The sequence below is a fragment of the Ahaetulla prasina genome, chromosome 4 (assembly GCF_028640845.1).
Source record: "Ahaetulla prasina isolate Xishuangbanna chromosome 4, ASM2864084v1, whole genome shotgun sequence".
NCBI classification, from domain to species: Eukaryota; Metazoa; Chordata; class Lepidosauria; order Squamata; family Colubridae; genus Ahaetulla; species Ahaetulla prasina.
Genome location: NC_080542.1, coordinates 58,985,846 through 59,005,338, shown reverse-complemented (window position 1 = coordinate 59,005,338; position 19,493 = coordinate 58,985,846). Strand labels below are relative to the sequence as shown.

The following is a 19,493-nucleotide window of genomic DNA, read 5'->3' as shown; positions in this document are numbered from 1 at the left end:
ACTACAACCTACCTGGAGTGCCCAGAAATACAAGGTGTTCAATGCTCAGAGACATGGCCAAAATAAGGAAGCCTAAAACCCGACCACCACTGAACAAGACACATAAGTTGAAACAGCAAGACTGGGCCAAGAAATATCTGAAGACAATTTTTTTCAAAGATTTTATGGACTGATGAGATGAGAGTGACTCTTGACGGAAGATGGATGGGCCTCTGGCTGGATCTTATTAATATTAAATGATGATATTATTAAATGAGCTAATTGGACCTTTTTGGGTTGAAGATGGACTCAAATTCAACTCCCAAACCTACTGCGAGTTTTTAGAAGACACTTTCTTCAAGCAATGGTACAGGAAAAAGTCTGCATCTTTCAAGAAGACCATGATTTTTATGCAGGATAATGCCCTTTCGCGTGCATCAAAATACTCCACTGTGTTGCTAGCCAGTAAAGGCTTTAAAGATGAAAGCTTAATGACATGGCCCCCTTCCTCATCTGACTTAAACCCTTTTGAGAATTTGTGGGCCCTTCTTAAACCAGAGATTTATGGTGAAGGAAAACAGTACACCTCTCCTGGTGTCTGGGAGATTGTGGTTGCTACAAAATGTTTGCTGCAAAAGTTGATCATCAACAGATCAAGAAATGGACAGACTCCATTGGTCACTGGGTTTTTTGAAAATGTCAGAAATATTTATTTGTACATTTTGAGTTGTTTGTTTATTATTCTCACTTTAATAGATGCAAATAAATGAGTGAGATGGGCAAATTTTCATTTTTCATTTAGTCTGCACATTAATAGTTGCCAAATAATTGTGCATACGTAGATATTCCCCTAAGAAAGCCAAAATCTCACTTTTACTTTCTTAAATATTCAGGTTTGAGATTTTTAACATTTGGATTGACTGAGAGTACTACAGCTGTTCAATAATAAAATTAATCCTCCAAAATACAACTTGCACACAGGGTACTAAAAGAAAAATACAAAACATACATTTTTGCTGGACTCTGTTTGAAACAAATGGCTTCCCATCATCCTATCCTACTAAAATTAGGCGTAACTGTGAGATTAGAAAACAGTGGGAGATGACCTCTAATCTTGGAGATTACAAACGCTACCATGAAAGTCAGATGGAATAAAATATATAGTAGCTGAATGGCTTTAATCCCACACCACTTTAGAAAAGCATGAATGGAGGCCATTAAGTGGTATTGTATGAAGAGCTCACTAGTAATTTTCAATTACCATATTTTTCGGAGTATAAACTGCACCGGAGTTTAAGATGCAGCATAGTTTTTGGGAAGGAAAATAAGAAAAAAAAATCTGCCCAACAGGTATTCATCTGGCTAGTGTCCTTAGTCTGGTCAGTTTCAGCACATTAGTTTACTGATTTTGAGAATGCGCACACACTTTTTAATCCCCTGCTTGCCGATAAAAAACAGCTTCTAAAGCACAGCTGATCTTTGAAGAGAAAAGCAATGAGAAAAGCAGGCAAAGCTCAGAAGATCACGTCACTCGCTAGCGCCTTATTAGGGCTGAAAAACAGCTTCTAAAGCTCAGCTGCGAGGGAGCAGCAATGAGAAAAGCAGGCAAAGCGTGGAAGATTGCTTCACTCGCTAGCGCCTCGTTAGGGCTGAAAAAAAGCTTTGAAAAAACTACATTTGGAGTATAAACTGCACCGGAGTTTAAGACGCAGCATAGTTTTTGGGAAGGAAAATAAGAAAAAAAAATCTGCCCAACAGGTATTCATCTGGCTAGTGTCCTTAGTCTGGTCAGTTTCAGCACATTAGTTTGCTGATTTTGAGAGTGCGCACACACTTTTTAATCCTCTGCTTGCCGATAAAAAACAGCTTCTAAAGCACAGCTGATCTTTGAAGAGAAAAGCAATGAGAAAAGCAGGCAAAGCTCAGAAGATCACGTCACTCGCTAGCGCCTTATTAGGGCTGAAAAACAGCTTCTAAAGCTCAGCTGCGAGGGAGCAGCAATGAGAAAAGCAGGCAAAGCGTGGAAGATTGCTTCACTCGCTAGCGCCTCGTTAGGGCTGAAAAAAAGCTTTGAAAAAACTACATTTGGAGTATAAGACACACCCAAATTTTCAGCCTCTTTTGGGGGGGGAAGTGCATCTTATACTCCGAAAAAATATGGTATTCCATAAATCAGTTCAAATGTAAGTTCACATTGTTACTGACTAATCCCAACAAATACCAATTATGGTTTGACTGGAAATGCAAAAACCATTTAAAAGAGGTTTTAGGAAAGTTTACAAATTAAACAATCACACACATTAGAACAGTCTCCATTTTTAAGCAATCTTAAATAATAATATAAGGTCCCCTTGAAGAGAAAATAAAATAATAACATAAAATAAAGCCATCAGAGACTGCTGTCAATGCTTACATATTTCAGTTAAGGCACAAAGTTATCTTTGGCAACTTACAGACAGGGGTCTTGGGAAATCTTCTGGAAACCCTACTAAGTCCTATAAAAACATTGGAGAAGCACTAGCAATATCAAGCAAATATTACTAACCCTTGAGGTTTACTACACTACAAGCTTGGCCACCTCTCTAAAGTTGCCATACTGACTGAATCCCTTAAAGTGGTTGAAATTGCGTTTTCTCTGAAACACTCAAATAGAATTGCACAAAATAGGCAGATTTTCTTAGGGATGCGGTGGCTCAGGGGCTAGGACACTGAGCTTGTCGATCAAAAGGTCGGCAGCTCAGCGGTTCAAATCCCTAGTGCTGCCATGTAACGGGGTGAGCTCCCGTTATTTGTCCCAGCTTCTGCAAAGCTAGCAGTTTCAAAAGCACGTAAAAATGCAAGTAGAAAAAATAGGGACCACCTTTGGTGGGAAGGTAACAGCGTTCTGTGCGCCTTTGGCGTTGAGTCATGCCGGCCACATGATCATGGAGACGTCTTCGGACAGTACTGGCTCTTTGGCTTTGAAACGGAGATGACCACCGCCCCCTAGAATCGGCAACGACTAGCACGTATGTGCGAGGGGAACCTTTATCTTTACTTTTAGGCAGATTTTCTTACCTTGCACTTCACACATATTGATTTAATGGAACAAACCCTAAAGATTGGTGACTGATGATTACAGTTCCTATTTATAAGAAGGAATCTAGTTGATTATAGACAATCAGCCTTTTGATGATGAGAAGCAAATTGTATGCAAAACCCCTAAATCCAAAATTTTCTGAATGAATTGAAACCAAAGGCCTATTCAGAAAAGAACAGGTAGGTTTCAAGCCAGGCACTCAATGGTGAACCATGTTGTTGTACTATATCATCTGAGGTTGCTGAAGTTTGAAAGGAGACAGTAAGTAATTTAATTATAACTTGATCAACACCAAAGCCATTAATTTTCCAAGACTTATGATTGGAACAACGAAGGAAGCAATTTCTTTAATTTTATTGTAACTGATGACAAATTGCTTCTTTCTGTTGTTACAGGTCAGAAAACTCTCAGGCCCACTTGTGATAAGGAAATGCATCAGAAGAATATAAAAGAAGGGAAACAGTTTTGTGGCTCAATATGGCTGAGGATGGGTGGGATAGGATAGGGGAGTAAGATTCAGCCGCGTGAGGTGGGCTGAGCTGAGAGACAGTGACTGGCCCAAGAACACCCAGCTGGCTTTCAGGGCTAAGACAGGATTAAAACTCATGGTCTCCCAATTTCAAGCCCAATGTCTTAATCACTAGACCAAACTGGCTCTCATAACCCATAAATTAATGAGAAGATTTGTTTATTTTTCCATTTCATACTGATCAGGAAAATGTATATGCCTATACATAAATATGGGGAGTTACAAAGGAACAAATAGGATTATTGAGTATACATATATAAATACTACAGTCCTGTAACATAAGCTCCCTTTAAACTTTTCCTAGCCTCTTAGCACTTTGCTCAGGGGTAAAATATTCTACTCTTGATTGCTCCCTAATTTTATCTGGATTTTCTGCTGTAACTGATTGGGATATCCAAACTGGAACATAAAGTGATTCTCAAGTTGTCAGGGGAGGTTGGTGGGAGTTGCTGAATATGTACTATCTAGATAACTGAACTTTAATAAAATCTTTCATCCAGTTGGTGTAGTGATTAGATAATGGAGAGTTGAAATAGATTATCACTTAGATTGGTTCCTCAATATGCTGTTCCTTTCTTTTTAATAAAGTTTCTACAGAAAAGCTGTCTACCTGATAAACTGAAGAAGACAATTGGGTCATTGACAAGAGATTTATTCTACAAGAAATTTTTCAACCTTGATTTCCAAGTTTTTAAACTCATGAAAGCAAAGCATATGTAATATTTAAGAACTTTTAAAAGTTTTTTTAAAATTTTAATTAAAGCATGGATTTAAATATAAAATTTTCATGACATCTTTCTTTCAAAATTGAAATTTTAATAATACATATTCATGATATAAAATATTTCTAATAGTTTATATAACATTGATATCTATTATATAAACTACTATTCATGTGTTTCTGTTAACAGAAATTAAGATAAAACTTATTTTTCATAAAAGTTAACTGGTCTAGTAAAATAATTTCTGTAGATTTTCTTAAACATTTACCTCTGATTTTTGGGGCAGGGATTAGAGTTGCAAGGATCCTTAGAAATGCATGACCCAAATTCAAATTGATTGTCATGTAGCCCAACACAACGTGCTATACATGCACTTGGATAAGTACGTCCATTCTGCCCACATACTGGGACAAACTGATCAGCGCAGTTACATGGCAGACCTGAAAAATTTAAACCTTGGTTAGGATGTTGTCTATATCTACATCAGCTATTGAAATCCATTCATTATTTTTCTCTGAAGGAGGATGAGGTGTTTTGCCCTTTAAATAATTATCTGAAGGAAGGATTATCATACATTGAGTAAAAATATGGTAACAGAAGTAGACATTGTTGAATGAATATACAGGTAGTCCTCATGATACAACTGTAATGGAGCCTATCCATTATAGTCGCATGCATGACATTCATTAAGCAAAGCAATCTTTAAGATGCTCCACTTTTTAAAAAGGTTTGTGCAGTTTATGGTCCTTTTTTTAAAAAAAAACACCTCTATAGTATCATGAGAATAGAACCTGTTGCTAAATAGCAGGAGTTTGACATGAGTCTGTAAGAAATTGATCCTGTATTTGGTCAGCTGCTTTTCTCAGAAGCCGAAAAAACAGAAAGGTATGATGGGGATTTCCTGGAGCAGGCTTGAGTCCTGCAAGTCCATGGGTGGGTTGCCTTCTTATTTGCCCGAGGCTTACAAATTCCATTTGCCCTGATATCCCCTTCCTTGTCAGAGTTTATAAATTCCATTTGCTCTCACCTCCCCTTCCTTGTTGGAGTTTAGAAACTTCATCTATCCTGATCTCCACTTGCTTGCTGGGTGGGAAGGAAGCTGGAGGCTTGCAAGATTTATACCCGTTATAGCCACCTGATCTCCACTGGGTGGATGGGTGGTTACAGGGACCCAGTGGGATGGGACAAGTGAGTGGATGAGTGCTGCAGCATTGGTTGTAAGAATGAATGGTTGTGGAGATGCTGCAGCTGCTATTTGAAACCAAGTCACAAGTAATTTTTATAACATCAAATGATCGCTAAGCAGCCTGTTGTAAGTCGAGGACTCCTCTATGAATATAAAGGAGCACATGACTGAAACACATAGTTTTAAGTAGGATGGGATGAGCATATTAGCCCTGCCTCTACTTATCTTTCATATAAAGAGTACATAGCTACAATGGGAGACACCTTTATCTATGGATTGAGTACTCTGGGAATGAAAATACTCAATTGATGAAGTCTAGAAATCCCAATCATACATATCTGGGAGCAACAGCTACTAGATTCTATTAAACCTACTACAGAGTAAGAACAAATAGATTTCTTACATTTGTAGCCTAGCACAATAGTCTGCATTGAACCATTCAATTTTGAACCATTCAATTCAACCTAACAGAAGGAAAAAACAAGTCAGTTTCTCAAGGTTTTCAGTCTATCATTACTTATGGAGGGTATATCAATTAAATAGATCCATCCAGTGGTGGGATTCAGCCAGTTCGCACCACTTCAGGGGAACCGGTTGTTAACTTTCTGAGCAGTTGGTAAACTGGTTGTTGGAAGAAATCATTAGGGCAGAGAACCAGTTGTTAAATTACTTGAATCCCACCACTGGATCCATCCCTGAAACAAAATCAATCTGTGCATATTGAACTTAAGGAAATCTGCCAAAGAGTAAACACAGATAGATTTGTAATTCTGTTACAAATAATTCTGTAATTCTACCAATTCTGTTGCAGGCAAATCAGCTTTATTCTTCTCTGTGTTTATGTGTGTGAGCACACAAAACAATAGTTTGTGAGGAGAGAGAATTATTTTGATTTACAACTGTAAGTGAGGATCATTTAATTTACACAAAGTATATTTAGCAGGAAATGAATTTTAATCAAGTAATATTAATTTTCATTCTCCTCTCTTTTCTGAAGTGAAACCTCTGGTCAGCATGTATAAATATACAAATGTACATAAACATATGTGGCACATGTTATATTTATTAATCGGAAGAAAATCTGTAAGACTGAAATCAGTGGAAACACTACTTTTTAAATATGAGGAAGCTAAACAGTGTTCAGAATTTTAATTTGTATTAACAACTGCTTTTATATACAGCATTGTTTTTCTTTTGAGAAAATACAGTAATATCAAGTGGTTTTAATCTTTTTAAACCAATTTAAAAAAAATACATTATAATAGCTTCCTAACATTCTTATTTCTCCCAAAACTGTGTTTTGAATTTCATTTATTCATTCATTCATTCATTCATTCCTTCATGTTGTATTCAATCTGCAATATCATGCAGACCATTTGCTTCAGTATTGGTAATCTGAATAAATCCAAAGGCAAACAGACTACAAAAAGTTGTCACATGAAATAGCTAGGCAAAGTATTATCACAGAAAACCAAAATTCAGCATTACATTGCTTCTGATAAGTTTCAAAGTTTCTTAAAATTTAAAAACACTACCTGTAAATAGGTGACGTTCATCATCTGAACTTAATTCATTGAGACACTGACGAGTGGAGCATATCAAATTTCCAGAAAAGCATGAACAGACATTGCAGTCTATATTAAAAGATGTTCCATGGTCTTAAAATAAAAGAAATATATTACTAAATACTGGATTTAAAATGTAACTATTTAAATATATTTATTATTTATTTATTTATTTAATTAAACTTTTATACCGCCCTTCTCCCGAAGGACTCAGGGCGGTGTACAGCCTGCATTAAAACAATTTATATACACACTAAAATAACAGTTAAAAAACTTATTCCAAAAAGGCCGAAATTAAAACCGTCCAATTGACCGTATAAAATACCCAATAAAATACAATTAAAATTTAAAATTTAAGAATTTAAAAAATTTAGCATTTAAAAATCAGGCCAGTCCTGCTTGGATAAATAAATAAGTTTTCAGTTCCCGGCGAAAGGTCCGAAGGTCAGGCAATTGGCGTAAACTGGGGGGAAGTTCGTTCCAGAAAGTAGGTGCTCCCACAGAGAAGGCCCTTCCCCTGGGGGCCGCCAGCCGACACTGCTTGGCGGACGGCACCCTGAGAAGACCCTCTCTGTGAGAGCGCACGGGTCGGTGGGAGGCATGTGGTAACAGCAGGCGGTCCCGTAAGTACCCGGGCCCTAAGCCATGGAGCGCTTTGAAGGTGGTAATCAAAACCTTGAAGCGCACCCGGAAGACCACAGGTAGCCAGTGCAGACTGCGCAGGAGTGGTGTTACCCGGGAGCAACGTGGTGCTCCCTCAATCACCCGCGGAGCTGCATTCTGGACTAGCTGAAGTCTCCGAGTGCACTTCAGGGGTAGCCCCATGTAGAGAGCATTGCAATAATCCAGGCGAGAAGTGACGAGAGCATGAGTGACCGTGCATAAGGCATCCCGGTCAAGAAAGGGGCGTAACTGGCGGACCAGGCGAACCTGGTAAAAAGCTCTCCTGGAGACGGCTGCCAAATGTTCTTCAAACGACAGCCGTCCATCCAGGAGAACGCCCAAGTTGCGCACCCTTTCCGTTGGATATGCATCATTACTATGAAATACTGCCCTTGCAGCCAAAAAAATTTATTCAATGTATATCCTATCTTTTCTCTAGGAGTTCACAGTAGTGTGGATAGCATTATTTCCTCCATTTTTTTCACAGTAACTCTACCATGCCGACAGGATGTGACCAGACTAACCAAAGAGCTTAAATGATTTAGGATGGAATTATAATTGGGTTTCCAGATTAGCAACTAAAATTTAAAAAGAAATATCTCATGCTTTACTTAGATTTAACTGATTATCATTTTGATTGAAATTCTACATATTTGGTAACATTTATTTTACTGTACTCTCTTATTTTAGATTAACTGTATCACCTTTCATTTGCTTAAATGAAATCAGTCTACACATCATTTACATGCTGTTGAAATACAGGCAGTCATTGACTTAAGACCACAATTGAGCCCAGAATTTATGTTGCTTAAGTGAGAAATTTGTTAAGTGAGTTTTGTCCCATTTTACAACTTTTCTTGCTACATTTGTTAAGTGAATCACTGCAGTTGTTAAATTAATAACACAGTTGTTAAGTGAATCTGGCTTTCCCAATGTCTTTGCTTGTCAAGTCGCAAAAGATGGTCACATGACTCCGGGACACTGCAATTGGTATGAATATGAACCAGTTATCAAGCATCCAATTGTAAATTAAGTGACCATGGGGATACGGCAACAATGATGTGTGAAAAATGGTCAAAAGTCACTTTTTTCAGTGCCATTGTAACACCTAATGGTCTCTAGAAGAATTGTTGAGGACTAGCTCTATTAGAGAATTCTGCAAAAAATAAACAAATTGGTACAAAATAATCTCAAATTCAGCAAAACTGAATGATACATGCAACAAATATTTGTTTACATGGAAAATTTGTGAAAAATAGCCAGGAGATCATTGCTAGGAGGCCTTCAATTAGAATTACTTTTGTAATCTGCAGAATTTTAAAACCTTGTTATAAAAACAACCCCATGTACTAGTAACTTACTTTTTCTTTGCCCTCCAACAATGCATGACTTTTGGAGATCAATGCAATGCATTTCCATGCAGTTTTCTAACAGACCATTCTGCCCACATGTGCAAATTTTATAGCAACCAACATCTCCGACAGAAGATGGTACTTGGATGAGTGTACCTTGACGGACAATAAAATCAGAGGCTTCACCCAATTTGCAGCCTATGTTAATATGCAGAAAAGACAAATGTTAGTGAATTATGAATTCTACAAGGAATAAGTGGTTGTAACCTCTTAAGAGATTAAGAAACAGTTTAAATTTTCATTGATTACAGTTTACTCAGAGACATGGAGCATTACACTTAAACAGAGGCATATTCATAATAAGGTCAGCTGATCTTAAAAATGAAAATGGAGATGAAAGACAAATACAAGGCAGAGATAATAAAATTACTGATAAATATGGGGCAGCATCAAATAACATTGGAGGAAAGGGGAGGAGAGGGGAGGGGAGGAGAGGAGAGGAGACGAAGGAGAAATAAACAGGTCAGTTCTTCCTTATATGAGTTCTGATACTACTTACTGCAAGTGAAAGGAACAAGCCCATTGTAAGATTCCCTCTTTATAGGAAAAGACAGCATACTCTATTTGGCATTTACTATCTAGATTATACCATTTATTTATTGTAGCGACCTTCAATTTTAGAACATAGTATCAGTATTCTTGGAGGTCTTCTAGTCCAACCCCCTTCTCAAGCAGGACATCTTATACCATTTCAGACAAATGGATGTACAGTCATTTAATAGCCTCCAGCAATGGACCACCCACAGGTAAGGCAAACTGTTCCATTGGTTAACTGTTAGAAAATTTCTCCTTAGTTCTAGGTAGCATCTCTCTTTAATGATCTTCTACCTGTTACTTCTTGTCCTACCCTTAGGTGCTTTGGAGCGTAGGTCGATCCCCTCTTCTCTGTGACAGCCTTTCAAGTACTGGAAGACTACTATCACATCATCTCTAGTCCTTCTCTTCATTAGACTAGACATATCTAGTTATACAATTATTCATTGTTTAACTTCTAGACCGTTTATCATTTTTATTGTTCTCTGCACTTTTCTTAAGGTCTCAATATCTTTTTTGTATCATGATGACCAGAACTGGATACCGTATTCCAAATATAGTTTCACCAGTGCAATATAAAGTGATACTATCATTTCATATGATCTTGAGGCTATTCCTCTATTGATGCAGCCTAGCAATGCATTGGCTTTCTGGCAATTGCAGCACACTCCTTGCTCATTCTTAAGTAGTGGTCTACTAGGACACCTAGATTCCTCTCATAATTGCTACTGTTGAGCCAGATATCAACTATTCTATAACTTTACATATGGTTTTTCTTGCCTATGTATAGGACCTTATTTTTCTCATCACTGAATTGCATTTTGTTGGATAGGGCCTATTGTTCAAGTCTGTCAAGGTGCTCTGTCTTGAGTCTATCCTTTAAATGTTAGCAATTTCCCCCAACTTGGTGTTTTTTGAAAATTTGATGAGTTTGTCTTGTATTTCGTCATCTAGATTATTTATGAAGATGTTGAAGAGTACTAGGCCTAAAACAAAACCTTGAGCTACCCCACTGCAAGCTTCATTCCATGTTGATATAATTCCACTGAGGACATTTGATCTCCCACTTGATGAACAGCTTGGTTCCCAGTTGATGTCAGGATAATTAAAGTCCCCATTACTACTGTGGTGTGTTTCCTGCACATTCTAGCTATCTGATTAGCAAAACATTCATCTATTTCCTCTGCATGGTTGGGTGACCTGTAGTACACACCCATGGCAATGTCATTTTCTCCCCTTTTATGAAATCAAAGTTTCATCCTTGGTTTTATGCATTTCTCTAGAGGTGTAGTGATTTCCAACATATAATGCAATAACTCTTCCTCTTTTGTTAGGTCTGTTTCTTTTGAATAATTTATATCTTTCCAGCAAGACATTGCAACCATTAATTTTATCCCACCAAGTTTCAGTAATAGCAACAATATTGTACTTGCCCTCATATCTAGAACTTCAAGTTCACCCTGTTTATTCCTCATACATTGAGCATTAGTTTGTAGACATCCAAGTCCTTTATGGTTCACCCTGCATTTACTTCTTCCATCTGCTATTTTATATCTGACTTACTTCTCAGCATTCCCTATTTCATTTGATTGGTTATCTTGGGGTTCATGCTTAGAATTAGGTTCTAAAGTTCCTAAAGATTGGTCACCCTCCCCTTACAGTTTTAGTGTAAAGTGAAATTATATTTTGAAATAGCAATTCCCTTGAAGGAAGAATATTTTCAATGGCAAGAAAGGCAAGTGTTAAATTATTAGGAATCCTATGGCATTTGTTTAGCCTTTTAAAAGGCTTACCCTGAATACAAAAATAGGGAAGACAAGGTTCAAGAGGCTGGCATCCCTTTCTGTTTACTTCACACAATTGATTTGCAGCACAGGGATTTGGGTTACAGGGATGTGTAACATCTTCTACAATATTATCCACTGTACTTGGATCTGAAAAAACAAAAACAAAAAATAGGGAACATTAATACTGTGTAGAATCAGACTATTTTTTTAAGTCAATGTTGTCATTTTTATTCAGTAAGTGAAAACGTGCATATTATTAAAAAAAAAATCAACATTTTTTCAAAGAAACAACATTTCAGTCTAAACTTCATGTTCTGAAGTGCTTATCAAAGGGGGCTATATTTATCATTAATTAATTACTCATATTTTTATGACTGCTCATCCCATTCTGGGAAGGATATATTAAAAACAAATCATGAAAAAGAAACATTAAAAATATTCCGTATTTTTTTTAAAAACCAGTATTATTAAAATACAACAAAACAGCATCTTCAGTATAACAGACAATATAGCTGTCTCATTGATTCATCATTTCCCTGAGATCCTCAAGCCTGTTGATACAGTCAGTTTTGAGCAATATTTGGAAGGTTGCCAAGGATGGGGATAGCCTCATCTCAAGGGAATGATGTTTCACATAGCAGAAAAGACCTGTGTCCTAGGTCCTGCATGGTTGGGTGGCCTGTAGTACATACCCATGGCAATGTCATTCCCCTCCCCTCTTTTATGAAATCAAGGTTTTCATCCTTGGTTTTATGCATTTCGGTTTTATGCATTTTTCTTGCCAGATGCAACTCCTTAATGGACCTGCAGCATATCTTTTCTGACAGTGCTGATATGATGGGCAAATGTAATCAAGAAGAGATGGTCTCACAAATAAACTAGTCCCATACCATGAAAACTTTTAAAGATCAATACTAGTACCTTTGGACTTGGAAGCAAGCTAGCAAGCAATGCACTTTTCAGAGCAGAAATGAAACTTATGCTATTCCAGGAGCACAGATAACTGGCTATGGCACTGTATTTTGTATCAACTAAACCTTCTGAATACACCTCAAGGACAAGCCATTGTAGAGCAAATAGAAATGTTTTATCTAGGTGGTGAATTTTAATACATGGTTTGATAACTTCTAAATATAATTGGACAGCTTTGTGTTTATGTTGAACAATTATCCATGAGAATCTTATTTCCTGAACATTTCCCAACTATGATAGTGGCATCAACTGTTAATATGATTGGCATCATCAGGAAAATGATATTCAGGTCTCTATTAAAAGCAGAACTATAATGCACTGATATATCAAAAAAATTCTGCTTTCTCCTTGGTGTATCATCTCCTTGCTATATTCTCCCTTGCTATATTCTCCCATTTCTTGAGTTTTTTCTTGTTTCTTACATGCAGGACCTGTGTCCTAGGTCCTGCATGGTTGGGTGTCCTATAGGACATACTCATGGCAATGTCATTTCCCCCTCTTTTATGAAATCAAGGTTTTTCATGTTTCATGTTTACATGTTTACATGTTGGTTTTTTGCATGTTTACATGTTTAAACTTTTAAAAATTAAAAGTTTATTTAAAAAATAAAAATTATTTTTAGCATTTGTTACAAATCTTAGTTCACTTTAAGCCTTAGCATTCCTGCCTTTATCACTGCTGATTTCTGTCCCTCTTTCCATTTTTCTGTCCCTCTTTCTGTCCCTCTTTCCATTTTTTTAATACTTGTCCTCTTTTTCTCTCAGTTTGTCAGAGACTCTTTATGCTCTCTTGATGGTTTTGTCTGGCATCTCCTGTTTTTTTTCATTGTGGTACTATGTTAGATTGGGCTTTATAATTCCTTTTTTCAGATTTTCCCAAGTATCTTCAGTTGTTTTCCCCTTTACAATTTCCTAAAGACTCTTAGCTTGTTAGACTCTTCCTAAATTCTTAGTTTGTTAATGTTTTTCTTTTAATTTTATTTTGGTTTTTCATAAATAAGGTTAAAACTAATAGAATAAAACAAGAAGAAAAAAAGTTCAGAAGATGCAGAAAAAAGAAAAAAAGAAAAAGTAGAAAAGAAAAAGGCAACAAAGTCAATAATAAAGAAGTGACTTCCAAGCTTCACCATACTGAGCATTAGCTAATATAATAATTTTTCATTCTCTTTTAAAGTCACAAATAAAAAGTCTAACTTTATCCAAACACAATCCAGAAATTACAAACTTTTCAGTCCTGGGTTCAGTCAAAAGTCTATTGAAGTTATAAGAAATCTTACACAAATAATTTATAGCTAATAAAACAATCCAACTTTTTTTTCCAGTGCACAAGTTTTACCTTTAAATCCTTCTAATCGCATTACAGGATTTGAACTTTCATTAATTTTAATCATTCAAGAGGAATTTTCAAAGTTTTCTACTTTATTCTATGCCTATTTTCTAATATTTTGTAACTTCCATAAAAAGGCATTGTCCAGAATTTCTTGTCATGGCTGTTCCATGTGGAAATCCTTGTTTTTTGTATTTTTATTGTGATAATCTCAATTTTGTTATCAAAGACTCTAAAATGTCTTTGTTTAGGCAAAAGATTATCTCAAAACTTTCTAAAGATTTAGTCATTGAAATCTGTAGATTTCTAAAATATTAGTTGTTAATAACACAATTATCCAAAAACTCTTTAAGGTAAGAAATAAATTATAGCCAGCTTAGCCATGTTAACTTTTTTGTCCTAGTTCTTTAGTTCCCTCTAGTGTCCATTTGTAACCATTGTCAAACTTCAGTTCCTAATATAGATTTAGTTCTGTCTCAGTTGTTTCCCTTGAGTATATTATTTAATTTTGTACTTGCTTTTTAAATTTAATATCAATTTGCAGAGATATTATATCTCAGCATGGATGCCTTAATCTGGAGGATGTTCAAAAATAATCAATCTAGAACAGGAGTGTCAAACTGGATTTCTTCAAGGGCCAGATCAGCATTGTAGTTTTCCTCGGCAGGCCGGCCAAGGGGAGGGGAGGAGGCAGGATGGATGCCTCCCACAGCACCCTGCCAGCCAAAATGGGCCACAGGGGCCCCCATGAGGCCCCACCATGCCCTGTTTTGCCCAGCAAAGTCCTGCAAGAGGCCGTCCAGGCCTAAAACGGGGCACAGAGGGCTTCACGCAGCCCCCCCCCCCCGCTGCATTTTGGCTGCTAGAGGCACTGCAGGCCAGTCCTTTGTTATTTCCAGGCCGGCACTGTGAGCTAGATTTAAGCACCCCAGTGGCTGACTCAGCCCGCAGACCTTGAGTTTGACACCCCTGATCTAGAATAAGGGACCTGGAAGAAACTCTATGAGTGAGCAATTTTACTCTAAAGAAGAGAAGAGTAGAGGCAAACACAAAATAGAAAGACTTGCAAACAGAAATAGAATGTGCCAAAAGAAAGCAAAGCTTTCAAAATAGTGCAGGTTCCTTGTGTCCAATCCCAAACAACTGAAGCACCACTTGAACACCTTCAGTGTTGACAAATCGCAGTCAATTGCAAAAGGTAGCTAGATAGGATGGAAGGATTTGTTAAGTAGACAAAATCCTTGATAAATTAATAAAAATGTCAAATCCAATCTAAATATCTAGCTGACTGTGCTACCAACTATAGTAATTTGAAACACTTAAATAAACACTAAAATTATACAACATAAGCCATTATAACTACCATACACCAAAGACACAAACAATCTAAAATACAATCCTCAAAACTTTCTATCTTTCCTATTTAGTTTTTTAATATTTTACTTTCATAACTTCCAATTCCAGTTCCAATTACCAGTCTCAAATTCTTTATCTTCTGATCTTATTTTCAATACAATATAGCACAGAGCCTGATCAGAATTGGATGTGCAATCATTTGATAAAGCCTGTTGGGTATTGCATTGAAAGTTATTTGGTTATACACAAAAGTGACTTTGAAAATTTTCTCATTAACTCTAAATTTGCCTTCTAGTCCTATCACAGCTGCATGGAGTTATCACTACAGGTTTAGTTAAAATGCTACATGAGGTTCTGGTGATGTCACAATAAAGAAGGCAAGTCCAATATTCGATTTTCATTTATGGGTACTGACCAGATAGATACATTGTAAAAAAAACTTCCATCACTTATAAAACAAAAACAAAAACACTGAAGTACTAAACGTAGAGTTATGGTTAATAGGGTTTCCTTTATACAAACAATTTTTTTTTTATTTGCATTTATATCCCGCCCTTCTCCGAAGACTCAGGGCGGCTTACACTATGTTAGCAATAGTCTTCATTCTATTTGCATATTTATATACAAAGTCAACTTATTGCCCCCAACAATCTGGGTCCTCATTTTACCTACCTTATAAAGGATGGAAGGCTGAGTCAACCTTGGGCCTGGTGGGACTAGAACCTGCAGTAATTGCAGGCAGCTGTGTTTATAACAGACTGTCTTACCAGCCTGAGCCACCAGAGGCCCTATTAACATTGTTTTGGTGTACTGCTCATTGAAAATATTAAAAAGTTACTGGTGTATGAGAGATAGAATTGCCAGAGAAAGTGGGGAATGAGTTAGTAACTGTTCAAATCGACCTTCCCCATCCTGGTACCCCCTACAGAAGTCTTCAAGTCCTAGATTTTTTAACCAATATGAATTTTAACACTGAACTTTTATTCCCAACATAGTTGAAGGGCATCTGATTAGAAGAAGCTGTAAGTCAAAATAGTTCTTGACTTGCAACCATTCATTTAGTGACCATTCAAAGTTACAACAGAACTGAAAAAAGTGATTAACAGCCAGTCCTCGCACTTACAACCGAAACAGCATTTCCATGAATACATGATCAAAATTTGGCTGCTTGGTAACTGAAATGTATTTACAGCAATTGCAGCATCCTGGGGCATGTGATTGCCATTTGCAACCTTTTGGCAAGTAAAGTCAATGGAGAAATCCAGATTTGTTTAATGACCACATGATTCACAACCTCTGCAATGATTTGTCAACTGTATCAAAAAGGTTGTAAAATTGGACATGACACACTTAATAAACCCCTACTTAACAACATAAATTTTGGTCTCAATTATGATAATAAGTTGAGGACTATCTATATATACTCCTATAGATATGCAAAGGCATCTCTCTGCAGTAGACTGTCAAGATGACAGCAATGACCATGAGCTTGACGCCCCAGCCATTAAAAAAGTGCTCCGAGATATAGTATTGTACACATCATGGCCTAGACTCAGAATATGATTCAGATATCAAAGAAGCTGCTCCAATTGCATCTGTAGAATGTCAGCCTAAGGAAACAACAAGCCAGGAATCACTCATATTTCTCAAGGAAACAACTGATTTACTGCTCCACATGTTGTTCCTATGAATCCTGCTTCTGTAAAAATTCTAAAACTCTGATCTGGGCTGGCTGACAAACCTGACTTGGCATTTTGAACTGAATTTTGATTTTTCTTCTCTTATACTGCGGAAAGTTCAACTACCCAGGCAAGTTTTGCTTCCCAGAAACTCTGCTTTCATTTATGTTCCTATTCTTGTCTGCCAGTTATATATTCAGCCTTCAGTAAATTTCTTTTCTCACCTATCATGCATGTGAGTTTGAAATCTTAAGAAGGACAGTATGTGACTTTTTTACTTAGTGATTTCTTTGTTTCACTAAATGGCAAAAGGAAAATACTACAAAAGTAGTTTGCTTAGTGACCATGGCCCTTTGCTTAATAACTGAAGAAAAAGTAAGGTTATAAGCCTGTTGTGGTTATGTGATGTTTTGCTTAATGACCATGATGTTTAGCTATAGAGTTGCTGGCTGGCAGATGTGATCTTGGAACTACTGAACCTTATCTTTCAAAGATCCTGGAACAACAGGGAACTTTTCCAGAGGACTGGAAAAGAACTGATGTGGCAAGAGAAGGGCAAGACAAAAAATAATGGATGGAAACTTATCAAAGAGAGATTCAACCTAGAATAAATGAGAAATTTCCTGATAGTGAGAATCATTAATCAGTGGAACAACTTTCCTCCAGAAGTTGTGGGTGCAGGTAATCCTCAACTTACGACCATAATTGAGCCTAATATTTCTGTTGAAGAGTGAGACATTTGTTAAGTGAACTTTGCCCCATTTTATGATGTTACTTGGCACAATTGTTAAGTGAATTACTGCAGTTGTTAAGTTAATAACATGGTTATTAAGTGAATCTTACTTTCCCCTTGACGGTTCTTGTCAGGTTACAAAAGGTATTCACATGATCCCAGGATACTGCAATCATCATAAATATGAAACAGTTGCCAAACATCCACATTTTGATCACATGATCATGGAGATGCTGCAATGGTCTTAAGTGTGAAAAAAAAGGTCATAAGTCACTTTTTTCAGTACCATTGTAACTTTGAAGGGTCAATAAATGAACTGTTGTAAGTCAAGACCTACTTGTACTTCATCACTGGAGGTTTGAAAGAAGAGATTAGACAGCCATTGTCTGGAATGATATAGGGCAGAAGTGGGAACGATTGTCCCTTTATGGCTTGTGGGCCTCAATTCCCAGAATTCCTGAACCAGCATGGCTGGCTCAGGAATTGTGGGAATTGAAGCCTACAAGTCATAAAAGGACCATCGTTCCTCAGCTCTGGTACTGAGTATAAGGTCTCCTGCTTGGGCAAAGGTTTGACCAAAAGATCTCAAAGATCCCTTCCAACTCTGTTTTTGTATATATATCACCTGTTAGAAGGTGACAATTTCCACTTCCAAGACCACTATGAATTTGACCTTATTGCTGTGCACTTGAAAAATAAATATGATCACTGTAATAGAAGGGAGGATGACATTTATCTTAGTATTATAGATGATCTCTGAGCCAAATCTTGGATCATATTGTCAGTTACATTCCTAAGAATCAGAAATTTCCTGCAGTAGTGAAGTCTAGATTCATCCCATCTGAATCTAGACTTCACTCCTGCACCATTATCCTTCACTCCTTCACCATTATCTGTGGTAATGGGTGTCATAAAATGTAAGAGGCAGAAGATAAAATAGATTGGAATAATGGTGTGTGCTGAATGTTTGGGAAATCAAAATTTGGGGCAGAAATTTGGAAGAGTCTGCCAAATAAAATAAACTATACAATAGTCTGGAAAATCTAAAAGTTCCTTCCTAAAAAAAACATTATGTTCCTTCCTAAAAGGAACATTATGTTCCTTCCTAAAAGGAACATTGTTCCTTCCTAAAAGGAACATTGTTCCTTCCTAAAAGGAACATTGTTCCTTCCTAAAAGGAACATTATGTTCCTTCCTAAAAGGAACATAAAAAAGCTCCAGAAAAAAAGAACGAATCATAGTATCACTGTTGCAAAGAAATAGGAACCACTTATATTTGGTTCCTAAAAGGCAGTACAATATAGACAAGGTGAAAGACTGTCAATTAGAAACCACTTCTGACATGTTTAGAACAGAGCTCTGCAAGGGCTAAAAAACTATATATGACCACTGTGACGGACCAGAAATTCTGGGATCACAAAAATGGCACTATTACAGAGACAATTAAACTGAATGACAATAAAATAATTATAAATTATAATTATCCCAAGGCTTTTGCTGCTATCGTTTTTTTGGTCAAGCCTAGAAATAAACTGTTTTGAATTCTAAAGTTTTCACTAGGCCTGTTCTTCAGTACTTACGAAGGTAGGTATCTAAAGGTATGCAAGTCTCCAAATCATCAGCTGGAGATAAAAGTTCACAGATGCTTTCAGCCATATGTCCCTCAGGAAATTTGCTTAAGTCTCCACATTTTTTGAGAATTTCTACACAATCTGACCTTCAAGAAAACAAAATGTTTGCACATTATATATGTGCACAGTATTTGAAACTAAAAAGAAAAGCATACAGGTGCACATATAAAAATAACATACAATTTTACACACAAATATTAATATACTTATATATGTAACATTAGGACTCTGTAAATCATATGAAAGAGGTGTTTTGGAATGTATGGAACTACACACGACTTTTAAAAATCCTTCCATAGCTGCCATGCAAGTCTGAAAAAAGACACAACAAATTATATGT

The 19,493-nt window shown here is 36.7% G+C and overlaps 1 protein-coding gene across 5 annotated transcripts in view; it reads right to left on the bottom strand.

Annotated features, from left to right (window-relative positions):
• RECK (reversion inducing cysteine rich protein with kazal motifs) overlaps positions 1–19,493 on the bottom strand; it is a 113,998-nt gene that overhangs the window by 31,058 nt on the left and 63,447 nt on the right. For all 5 annotated transcript variants that reach the window (XM_058181138.1, XM_058181139.1, XM_058181142.1 and 2 more), the window contains 5 exons: positions 19,103–19,239; positions 11,463–11,603; positions 9,085–9,273; positions 7,031–7,153; positions 4,578–4,749 (listed from right to left, as the gene is read on the bottom strand). In XM_058181138.1, coding sequence (XP_058037121.1) covers positions 4,578–4,749; positions 7,031–7,153; positions 9,085–9,273; positions 11,463–11,603; positions 19,103–19,239 — 762 coding nt within the window. The remainder of the gene's footprint in view (positions 1–4,577; positions 4,750–7,030; positions 7,154–9,084; positions 9,274–11,462; positions 11,604–19,102; positions 19,240–19,493) is intronic.